Consider the following 12,295-nt stretch of genomic DNA (forward strand, 5'->3'; position numbering starts at 1 on the left):
ATGAGTCTGATCTTGATATATGGGTGAATCCTCTCAGACCCAATTCTATTTTTGGTCATTTCCACATGGGGATAAACATTTCTGTTTGTTTTAACTGCATATAATAATCCCCGAGTTAACTTTTCCAGTGTTATTCTGCAAAGCTTTGTCGAGAATTATTGTTAAAATTAACCTGAGATGTGTATATGCTAAGTATTTATATTTCAGTATGAATTCCTTGAGTGTATTTTGTTGAAACCTGCCTCATTTTCTGATACCCTAAACATGAAACCCCAATGGAACACACGCATATATAGACATAATGTAATACAGTGTATTTGCATTACATTACAATTAACAACTCAATGATATCATTTATTTGTACTACTGCTCACATTTATTTAGGAAATATACAGTTAAGTAGAAATAATTAAAAAAGAAATAATCATCTTCTTACTCAAAAGATTATATGCATATAAACCTTTCTTACTCATGCTGTGAAAAGCAAATACAGTTTTCAAACTATATTTAAAAAAAAAAGGTAAAATAAAAAGTAACACAGTCATTAAAGGTGGTATTAGGGCAGCTTTGAAAATCACTGAATATGTTTGTTCCATAAAAAATCCTTGAGAATTAGATCTTCAGTGTAACTTCTTGCAGCCTCATGCTCATTAGAGACCATGCATTCCCGTTTCATTAAATGCCCGCTCTTTGGAGAAAACCGCACAAAATTAGATTTTAATAAGAAGCCTCTGTTCCCTGGGAATAACGTTATACTGTAAAGTGGAATTGCATGCTAGTGCCAGCGCAAATTAGCAGAAACATTGTATCACCCATACAAAATAAGCACTAACATCTCTGTTAGCATGCTAATGGCTGTTTTGGTAAGCTGTGGCATTTCATTGTGTTGGTGTATGTACAGTTAAATGAATCTGCAATATGCAGTGTGTCTGCATAATGGCCAATTACAACTCCTTTGTAAGTGTAAAAAGTACACTCAAAGGAATGGTAAAATAGCATTAATAAAGGCCAACACTGAGGTTCTCTAAACGGCTCAGTAATGTTCCCTTCCCAATTAATCCTTGACAGCAAAGGAAAACTTCTGTCATTATTCAGTATAGTCAGGGTGTAACTTTTCTTCCATGACAGTAAACACTCATTTTAAATTGTTACCATTTTAAAATTATCCCAGCAGATTAGCATGAATATGAGATGATTCATATATACCTACATTTATTATAAGAAGTGTGTCGAAAGATATTTTGCAAATGTATTTTAAGGCTCTTAAACATATGACCCATTTTGGAAGTTGCTATTTTTCTCGTGTTGTTGTTAAATTGGACATCAGTTGGCACAATATGGAGTATCTGAATGGGTTGGCTCCATTTTTCTTGTTAAACAGAGGTAGTCAAATATAGTTGAAGCAGTAGCACCATGACATTGGTTATGTGACTTGACTGCTTATCATTTTGAATTAAAAGGTGAGTATTTTGCACCTACAACAACCATAAACCTTTTACATTAATGCATCTTCTGTTAATCTGTCAAAATAATAATAAAGCCCTCTTTCATTTAGCATTGTCCTGAATGTCGCTCTGGTGTGATTTTCTCAGACATTGCTTAGATATTTCAATACTCATACTGTCATCATCAAAGTATTGTGTGTCTTTGTGTGAATAATTAGTAATTGGTACCCTTTATTTTGAGTTTTAAATACATCCCTTTATGTGTCTATCATGCCAATAGTTGGGAGTGAGAGAAGCTCGTCTTATTCTACTGAATGTCATAGAGGCCTCTCTCTGTCTCCTGTGAGAGAGTGACTTCAATGACATTTATTCAAGCTTATTTGACTTCCTGCTAGAACGCTGTAAAGACAGAAGTTGATTTGTACTGCTTGTAAGAAATAAGAAATGTGTGGGGTATTTCACTTAAGGCTGGCATGTCACATCCAGCGTACACGTGCACATGTCTGACTGAGTGTGTACATGCTTGTGTGCCTCTGGCTGTGCATTGCATAAAATGCCTGAATTGAGTATTACAAACCTAGTGTAATATCCTTTTCTCTGCGTGTGCGCGCGCAAACGCGTGTCTGCATGTGATTGCATGTGCGAGACAATGTGTGTGTGTAGCAACCAGCATTTGTAACGTGTCGACGGCGCTGTCTCACTGTAGTGCCGAATTGAGGCCATCTCCAGGGTGCAACTCAAATTGATTAAATTTGCCAGGTAAGTTGAGGGGCTGACTTCAGGCTCCAAGCAATTATTTGACTGTAGCTAAACCTGGTGTAAAGAACAGATTCTCTTGTTCTTTCATACCGCCGTTTTGCAATAAAGTAAAGATATGTTGTCAAAAAGAAGCTCACAGCTCTGGAGAATGTGTAACCTCTGTAACCTGATGCTCCCTTTAGCACACAAAATATCAAAAACTGATCTATCTCTCCATCTTTGCTGTCTATTCTCATTATCACTGGTATAATTATCTTTATGAAATATATGTGACGGGTATACAGTATTTATTAGTGTATGTAGAAACCTAAAAGCTCGAGCAAATTTTGTATAGATTTGTGGAGAGCCTAGGTAAATGGAAATCGCTATAGACCTTCTTGTAGCACAAAGGGTCCCCAGGACATTCTGCTCAAGAAGTTGATGAGACATGGATCGAAGAACCTCTTACAGAAGCTGCATTTGTTAACCACAGTAAAGTTTAGACTTTTATTACAACATATAGGGAATAAATATTTTCCTGTGCAGGAAATATATATGCCGTGCGCCCCAATGCACACACTAGATGTCTCTACCTCAAAGTGAAAGCCCCCAATTTTCAGTATAAAAGCAAAATCTGAGAAAAGTGGTATAAAATGCAGTACCAGTCAAAAGTTTGGACACACCTTCTCATCCAAGGGCATGGGAAGGTGTGTCCAAACTTTTGACTGGTACTGTACATGTAATTTCGATTATTTAACCTTTTAATAATTTTGTTACCCTCTTATCTTGGTACCCCACGGGTGTTCTCAACCCTCAGGTCGGGAACCACTTAAAGGTGCTATAAGTTGATCAGTCTACTCTGCCCTCTCTTGTTCAGTTCCTCTCCACTCCACTTTATTGTTAATGTATCTGCAGGTGCCAGTGGCTTCTTGCTAAGAGGGAAATTTACTACAAGCCCTTTAATCAGACTGTTATTGAACTGCATAACATCAAAATTCTCTCCAATGAATAATTACAAGTGTACTTTTTTTCTTAAATACCAAAAATCTTACTATTAGGAGTCTCTTTTTCTAGACACCTAACAGCACAGAGCCACTGAGGTGTTTCTCACATAAAATGTTCTGTCTTCAAGTGTCATGATTGCAGGAAGTGGCATCTGTGCAGTCTGTAGAGGGAACAGCTGGCCAGAGTCAGACTAAGAGGTGGCTATTAGCTCTCCTCACACAGACCTCCCAGGAGCACCTGGGAGAGATGGCCAGCAGGCAGTGAAAATTGCACTAAAAATGGCTACTAAAATCTCCCCGATTGGGGTAAATGGTTGCTCTGGTGAGATGAGAAGAAGTGGAAGATTGGGGTCTTGTTCTTGTCTTGATGAAATGAAAAACAATATTGGAAAAAAGCATGGATGTAATGACAAGGGTCTGAACATAAAGGACAGTTAGTAACAGATCAAAAAGCCAGACGGACATATTGACTGGCAGACTTCACATCTACTTGATCAATTGTCTGATGAACTACAGCACTACAAGAATCCCACTTTATCTGTCAGAACAAGCCAGGTGCAACCTGAAACTTTCTACCCACCCCAGACTGCATTCTACGCAGTGCAGGTCCTCATGTAACCTATTCAGCGCTCTCCCAACCTGGCAATATTCACGTTGGCAGATCATTTAAATTAGTAATGATCCTACTGCTGCTGAGCATATTGACTTTTTTTTTTCTCTGCTCCACAGAAGCTTTTGCTTATGTACTCAGGTCTGAGCTCTTGGCTTGTCTCTTCCTCTGTCTGTGTGTTTTCAAAGTAATAACCCCCAACTTCTAGTAAATACGTCCACTTTGCAACTCTTTGGTCAAAAAAACAGCAGTAGACCCAATATCCAGTTTATGAACGCATTTCATTGATGATGATAAATGTCCTAAATTCCACAGGATAGTCCAAAAAAATCTTCCTAATGTCTGTGGAAGCAGCGTTAATTATGTGTTTTATCAGATGGCATTACTGTAGGTAGTAAGCTGTCTTGTGCTAAAACTTTATTAACAGTAATTCCAATCCAGATATACAATAATTGCTCTAAATTGTCATTTAAGGGCCGACATATTGTGACATCTTCACATCTTCAGAGCTCCAAAGTGTGAAAAAAAACACCTGTACCCGATTAGCTATACCTGAGAGTCCCACTCAAATAATAAAAAATAATAATAAACTTTATTTATATGAGACTTTTCTTAACAAGATTCAAAAGAGCTATACTGAGAATAAGCATATATAAAGACATCAATAAAACCAAAGGTACTTACAAGCCAAAACAAAAAGCAAATCTTACATATTAACAAAAATTTTTATAGTGTATTACCCCTCTCACATGACTCTTAACGATACTGTATGTAGTAACAAACTAACTGAACACTTCCTGTTCAACACTCTTCCTCCTACGCATCATTTTGTGTTGGGATCTGTTGGGTTTAGTACTCTTAAAACTGTTGCAAAGTAATCACTTCATAAAAAACAACACTGCAACACATCAAGACGGTTTAGGCTAAATGGACAAACAAAAATCTTAAATTAGACTAGAATGGGAATAGTCATTAGTTGTAGTTTTTGGTGATAAGTATCTGTTCTGAAGTGCTGTGATTGCATCAATACTGTGTACTTTCCAGAAATTGTTACTGCTTTCTCTTTACTCGCGTTGCACTTACAACACGTTTTGCTGTGTCAGTGTTGCTTTTTTCACTTATCAGCAAACATGCAGACTTAGATTCATGAAAATGTTGAATGCAAATATTATTTAACATGCTATACTAGAAATATGATATATTTGTCACTACATTATAAAAAAAATATGTCTCACTTAGTAATGAATATGATATTAAAAGGTCAAGGTATAATGAAACTGTGTTCATATTTGCTCACTCTGGATTGAGAAAAAGTATTGAGAGGGTTGTTATGGTAGCCACATATGAATTGCAGCCTTATGTGCAATATTTATCATGTTTGCTTCTTGGGTGCTGCAAATTCTATGATTTCTTACAGATCAAACGGCTTGTTTCTCCTCTTTCCTCCTGTCCCATGAAAGAGCATATTCACAGAATGCAACCAGGATTAGGAAATTTAGAAGTATTTTCTCGGACTCGCCTCGACTTTCTCTGTCTTCTCTCCTCTCCCCGTCTCTTCTCTAGACGCTTTTTGTCAGACTCTCGTCGACACCCTGGAGGGCACACCTGGTTTACGATACATTTGGAGCACCTTCAAGCCGTTATTGCAAGGGAAAGTCCTCTACACACCTGATACACCTGCTGCTCGCCTTGTGGTGAAAGAGGTAAGTTAAGCGAGAGAGAAAATTGTAAATATTAAAACACATACACCAGCTTACTGACATATTTACACTGACTTTTCATCTACTTCAAAAGTAGCAGAATGTTTTGCTCATACCAGTGTAAGTAAAGCTACAAACAATAAGATATTTGTATTTATTTGAATAGTCTGTTTGCGCAGGAACAAGCCAATTACAGGTGAACGTGTGAAGATGCTTCCAGTGGCGAGAATGAATCACCACACAAAGTTAGCACCTAGGGAAGAAAAAGGAAAATCAAACAATAGTTAGTCAGGTGGCTCGTTTATGGAACCTGGTGATTGTAATGTATTTTCATGACATGACTTTTTCTCCAAGATATTAGCATCATTTTGATAACTGCACAAGCAAAACAAACAACAGGCAGGTAGTGCAGGTTTTTCATCGAGAATACTTAATGAGCACGAGCAAAATCTGCCGACTTCACAGCGAGCAGCTCGGTGTTGGCGCAGGAGGCCCTCTTCACACCAGTCAGATTGTTTACAAGTCAATGTTCAGGGGTAAATAAGCCCATTTACATTTGTCACCATAGGGGGTGGCAGTGTTACAATGTGATGAGTTCCTCCAGGGATTAGGTGAAATGTGCACATGTGGAGTACTTTACATGTCTGAATTGGCTCAGAGCGAATGGAAGAGACTCAGCGGGTATGCTTTCAGTCAGGCAAAGGTGAGATGAATGTGTTGTTAAACATTGTTTTTCTTTTTTGTTTCAGGCAAATAGCACATTCAATGCCTTGGCTATGTTGAAAGACCTGGCTGATTCATGGGAGGTACTCGGGCCACGTGTCTGGAATTTCTTTCAAAATAGCACCCAAGTCAACACATTACGGGTAAGATTCCTCACCAGAAATAGAATTAAGGAGCATGATAAAGAGTGACCTAAATCACTGCATTTTGTAGAAATTAAATATTAAAAGTAAGCATGTAGTTTGTCAACAGAGACAAGTTTCAGAGAATAATAAAAAATGTAATGTACTGTATGTAGCGACATTAAGAATTTACAGTAATTCAAATTTAATACATAAAGTTGAACCATCAGTATGTTTCTTTGGAAGGCTCAAAAAACAGTTGTACAGTACAAATGGAGGGTTCATCATTTTCCAGTTTTGTTTTTTTTTTGATTGTTTTCATTATAATATGTCTGGTATTTTTGCCTTCGTTTCATAGTGACAGTAGAGATATAGCCAGGAAGGCAGAGGGGTACAAGATGCAACAAAGTTCCTTTTTTTTGGAAATTTGGATCGAAAAATTAATCAATGCAAAAATCCAGGTGAAACTGAGATTGTACAAACACTGTTAGAGGTTCAAAGGTATAAGCACAATCTTAGAGGAACAGCCAGGATGGCGTCCACATTCACCAGCGCCATCTTTCTCTTGTTTGTTTAGTTTAGAATGACTCTGGCACCTCCTTATAAGCAGCTTATTTGCATGTCTTTGTTAATTTTTTTTCTCTACTACATTTTCTGAGCTGCATGAACTGTGAGACAGCGGCAACAACTTTTGAAAGCATGAGGAGATATTCTACAGTAAAATCCCTGTGGGAAAACCCATCAGCTCCTTTTAAAAATGCAGGTATTTCTCAGTAAAAATATGTAAAAAAAGAAAATAGTGAGCCTTATATATATATATATATACTGCAGGTGAGAATATACATGTCATGTATATCAATTTGTTGCACCTTCTGTTAGATATGGAAACCGAGGGAGGGAAAGTAATTATGGATAAGTGCAGGATAATTTCCATCCTGGCAGAAAGGATTATCTATAGAAGTAGAGGACATGGACACTTCGCCGCCACTTCTCTCTCCTTCCCTCCCTCCCTCAATGTCCCCTTCTCTCTCTCTCTCTCTCTCTCTTTGCCTCTCGCTGTATTTCCTCGACACTGACATTACTCCAGTGTCACTCCAAATGAGCTTATAGGCAGCTGGAGGGAAGCAGACATTGGGAGCTCCATATAGCCAGGGTATTCATTACCCTAGCCCTAACCTTTACACAAATGGGCTGGCAATCCTCCTTTGTCTTCATTTTCTACCCAGCCTGGTGCTCTCTCTCCCTCTCTCTCTCTCTCTCTCTCTCACTCTCTCTCTTCGCCTCTTGCCATGAAGCTGGTGGCTTTGAAGCTTTGTCATCCTCAGAGGTCCTTCAAGGTCGCAGACACGTTTTACGTTGATGGACCAATTACCATCACAACCACAACTACATTTGAGATAGAAGATTTAGGGTGTAGAGCTGAATAGAAGGACATACTCTACTGTAGTGAAATAGCTTAGAAATAAAAGTGGCTAAAAATATATTCGGCACAACTACATCATGTTTTTACAGTGCCATTTGAGAAAGACTGTTGCACTTTCATGTAACCTGTCACCCATGAAAGAAAACACTGTATGGATTGGACTGACTTAATTTGCCATTGGGACCTGCCCTGCTTTAAAATGCAAGAGAATAAGTTAATCTTCCTCACTAGAAGACCCTCTCATGAAAAATAATTTCATTTGACACATGACCAACATGGCTAAATGGCATATCTGAAACTTTTTGCCCCCAAATGCCATTTAGTCACATGTAGTCGTAGCTGTATGACGATATCAAATAGCGAGGTGGTTTAACAATTAGCCAGCATGACTATTGTACTACAATTTCAAAATGTCTTACAGACTTTAGAATACACACGTTTTTGATGGGTCATGTCCTTAATGTGGCACCCACTAAGATGGATGTACTGATTTTTTAAAAGGTCAAACGCAGCATAGAGATTACTTAATTTGACACTTTGTCCTTAAATTAAGCAGAATGTCATCAGAAGTGTTGACACTGAAATGCCACTGAGCACAGTGGCCAGAATATATCTGAATCTCAACACAGAATTTTGCACTTTAGAGGCCCACTTCTCAATTGACATACAAGTGCCCTTTGCTCACCAAAAGTCACACATTTTAGTCCAGTTTTAAATGCGAGCCATGTATGGTAAATTCAACTACATGGGGCTCGAACCGGAATGCAGACCATTTGGGCTCAGCGTTGGAAAAGGGCGCTGCACGAGATACTGTATGTATTTTTGTGGGTTCTAAAATAACAAATGGTATTGAATGGGTGATTTAAACATATTATCTCTCAGTGGATTGAAGCTCCTTCTCAGTACTCCCCTGTGGACACGACAGGCAAATTATCACTGTTATGTTCAGTTTTTAGTTTATGTAGTAATACGGTCATAACAGTAACACTGTCATGTTACTACTTGGGCGTTAAATTCACAGCAGCAGAAAACTAAGCAAATATTGGGTGGAAGTGAGGGGAATGACTGTGGCTACTAAATAGAGGGCAACACATTTTAACCAACAAGTAGGAGTAAAATTACCTTATTATGCAAGAGCTATTGTTTGCGGATCTTGGAACTATTTATTTTTCGTGACAAAAATACATGTACATGTATTATATGTTTGCAGGGCTTAAATACAACAAGGTTATATTTGGTCCCAGACCAACATATCACCTTTATTGCATCATAAGAGCAATTCCAGCTTGATCCATGACCTGAGATGACTTGGAGAGGCTACGCATACAGTACATGTTTCTTATCATTAGTGAAGGGGATTTAGAGGGAGGATTTGCATTTTCCTGTGTCCATTTTGTGCTTTTTTATGCTGTTTGTGTGTTCATGTGTGTGTGTTTGTGTACTGGCAGAGTCTAATTAGCAGCATGTTGAATATATTTTCACACTCTGGGCCTTTAATGTATGTCTGTACCATGTAAATATGCATATTTGTGTGTGTGTGTATGTGTGTACACATACATACTTTATGCTGTACATAAGAACTTCAGCTTGAGCATGAAGTTAAATTGTGCCATAAAGCTCCTAATTAATTCTGCAATAAAATGGATTTCAGCACCAGCAAAGAACAAAGCTGACTTCCCATGCTTTCTCTTCTAATATGAATAGTACATTGTGGTCTGAGACACTTTGGCCCTTATTCAGATTGCATTGCATTCATGCTGCATTAATTCTAAACCTCTCACTAGTAACCTGAGTAACTATAACTAAACACCATCTTCTTGCCTTTGAAATCAGGCTTTACTGGCAAATCCACTGTTTGCTGCTGCCCTCAACCAGCGTCTCAATGGCACAGGATGGACAGCAGAGCTGCTGGCCAACTTCTTGTACAACGGGCCTCCAGAGGATCGTCCAGTCGGCATGCCGCCCAGTGACTGGCGGGATGTTTACAACAGCACTACCCAAATCCTGAAGCTTCTCTCCAACTTCCTTGGTGTATGTAATTCTTTTGTTTGTGCTTTTATTAAATACAAAGTACCTCACAAACATGACTTCCAGCTCACTCATGCACAAGAGGGTTGTTAGAGCTCCACAGTAAAGTGAAACATGTGGTTTTAAGAAAATAGGCTGTTCTAAAGCATTTGAGATATTTAGAAACATAACTCTCACTGGTAAGGAAATTGGCTATAAATAGTTTTTTTCTTTTTTCTTCCCTCCCACCACTGTTCTCTTTTAGCCTCTTACTTGTATACTATTTATCCGAATTCACCTGATATTACCCGTGAGGTTTCATTGATAGGAGTTGGCGCTGAAAACAAGTGATGTATGACCTTTTAAAGTGCTCAAACGAAACTTTCTTTCGATAAAAGTAAGTTGATAAATTCTGATGTATCAGCTCTCTTTCCTGGGTTGTTGGTTTGCTAAAGACAAGATCCAGAATAGCTTACTTAAGCCACGCTGAGCCACTGCAGCAGCATCTTACACATTAAATATAGATGACAATTTATTTTTCAGGTCAGGATATGTAAACAGTTTGCAGTGTCAGCTATTCATTCATTCATTACTGCCTATACTTTCACTTACAGAGTTAAGACAGTGATCTGTTAAAAGTTCTGTATCTCTTACATTACAACTGCACCTTCACTTATTCTTGTATCTTTCTTTTCATGACACACAACTCTGGCAGAAGCACCAATGTTGCTACAGAATGTAGGCTCACTTTGCATCTAAGACACAATGTGTCCATGTTTAGCACAGTGCTTTTTTTTTTGTTTCTTAGTTCTTTTGTTGAATGAACATGCTGTGTCTGTAGTCTGCCGCTGTTAAAACTAAAATCAAGACTTTTCCAGATGACATGTAGATTTTGTTATCTTGCTCAGTCTATCAGCTTTTGTGCATAGCAAGAAAGGAAAAGACTTTGGTCTTTTATTCATAAAACTTTAATATCCTTGACTTGGCAAACTGTCAAATACACAGGAAGCTCTGTCACTAGTTTGCTTGCATGATAATCATGAAAAAAAAACATTGTTATGTACTATAGCGGATCTGTAACACAGATTGGTGTCTCTAAGTAGGAACACACACACACACAGTTGACATTGATGTATTGATCTGTGGCACAGTTTGCAGCAAAACCCTCTTTCTCTACATTCTGTGATCAAACACATGTACAAATCCCATCCACACCCCCTGCTACACACACACACACACTCACATACTATCAATCCACAGGCAGGTACAATGGCAAGTTAGGCCCTTGGGGTCAGCTGTATGTGGTCAATGAAATTCCAAGATAATGTAATCTATTTTCTTTACTAATGGAAATTGCATTTCTCAAAATAGATCCCGGGATAGAGATAGTTATTGGACAACCTTTACTGTACCCTCTTCATGTCTTTGTGTATACGGTGTAGGGAAACAGAGAGCTTATTTTAGTCTAGGGCTGAACAGTACATAGATTCAGCACATCATACTTTGATGGATGAATTATAAAAAGGCAAATAAGGTCCACCAGACATGTATATGTATTTATATATATGTTTTTTTTTTTCATGACTAATCTTAAATACAGACGGTCTATTCTGGTGCTTATTGAGAATCCTGCAATGTTCAACAGTAATGCTTTGCTTAAACGACAAGGACACTTCTATACATGTCAACCTAAGTGGAATCTGAAGATGACTACATTGTACAAGCTATTGTATCCACCAAGTACTTCCTCAGATGCGCAGATTGAGTTGATTTTGACCCATGTTAATCCTATCATTTAACTAACTGTCAACAGCACCCTCTCGGCCTATACAAGCATGACGCAATCATGAATGCACAGCTGCATGTGTTGCACTGGATGTTCCTCTGAATTAGGCCAATATGGGATTGGCAAGCTATTAGTGAGGCCAGTTTCTCAGTCCAGTCTGAGTCAGATTATTGATATCAGAAGGCTTAGCCTTAGCCGCTGGCCCAGTGGTTCAAGACAAAAAAAAAAAGCATGAGAAATGCCCTTTCTCCATTTTGTAACATCATAGCTGGTAAGACTTGTTGTGACAAAAAACAATGCCAGTGTTTAAAGATGGTACAGAGAACAGTTTAAATACAGATGACCATTTGTCAGCAATATGTTTATTTACTGTAACTAAAATACTAAAAATTTTACTACTACTTAGTTCAATGAAGATCTATTATGATCTAATTTTAATCCACTGATATGGTAGTTAGCATGAAACTCTGTCACCTGTGAAGGATACTAACACATTTTGACAGGGGTCCAAAATCTGGGTTTACATAATGATACCACTGCAGTGCAGTGATATTCTCACTAGTCTGCACTAAACAAATGTTTTTGCTGTGGTATTTTGTTTCCCACCATACCTTGATATAGAATTCAGACTAGAGCATCCTGGGGGAGAAATGATAAAACTATTGCTGCACTGACGTGTGGACAGCTGTCAGGTGTGACTGCCTCCCAGGATGGCTAGCTCATTATCGTGTCATGAA

The 12,295-nt window shown here is 38.2% G+C and overlaps 1 protein-coding gene across 6 annotated transcripts in view; it reads left to right on the forward strand.

Annotated features, from left to right (window-relative positions):
* The window catches only part of LOC121889117 (phospholipid-transporting ATPase ABCA1-like), a 186,770-nt gene that overhangs the window by 55,655 nt on the left and 118,820 nt on the right, over nucleotides 1-12,295 (forward strand). For 5 of the 6 annotated variants that reach the window (XR_006093442.1, XM_042400827.1, XM_042400825.1 and 2 more), the window contains 3 exons: nucleotides 5,361-5,500; nucleotides 6,247-6,363; nucleotides 9,599-9,796. Coding sequence is in view for 5 of the 6 variants with exons in the window: in XM_042400827.1 (XP_042256761.1) it covers nucleotides 5,361-5,500; nucleotides 6,247-6,363; nucleotides 9,599-9,796 (455 nt within the window). In the remaining variant the exon portion in view is untranslated. Of the gene's footprint in view, nucleotides 1-5,360; nucleotides 5,501-6,246; nucleotides 6,364-6,646; nucleotides 7,106-9,598; nucleotides 9,797-12,295 lie in introns of those variants that run through there. The other variant, XM_042400828.1, reaches the window with a different exon arrangement.

The sequence above is a fragment of the Thunnus maccoyii genome, chromosome 22 (genome assembly GCF_910596095.1).
Source record: "Thunnus maccoyii chromosome 22, fThuMac1.1, whole genome shotgun sequence".
NCBI lineage: Eukaryota > Metazoa > Chordata > Actinopteri > Scombriformes > Scombridae > Thunnus > Thunnus maccoyii.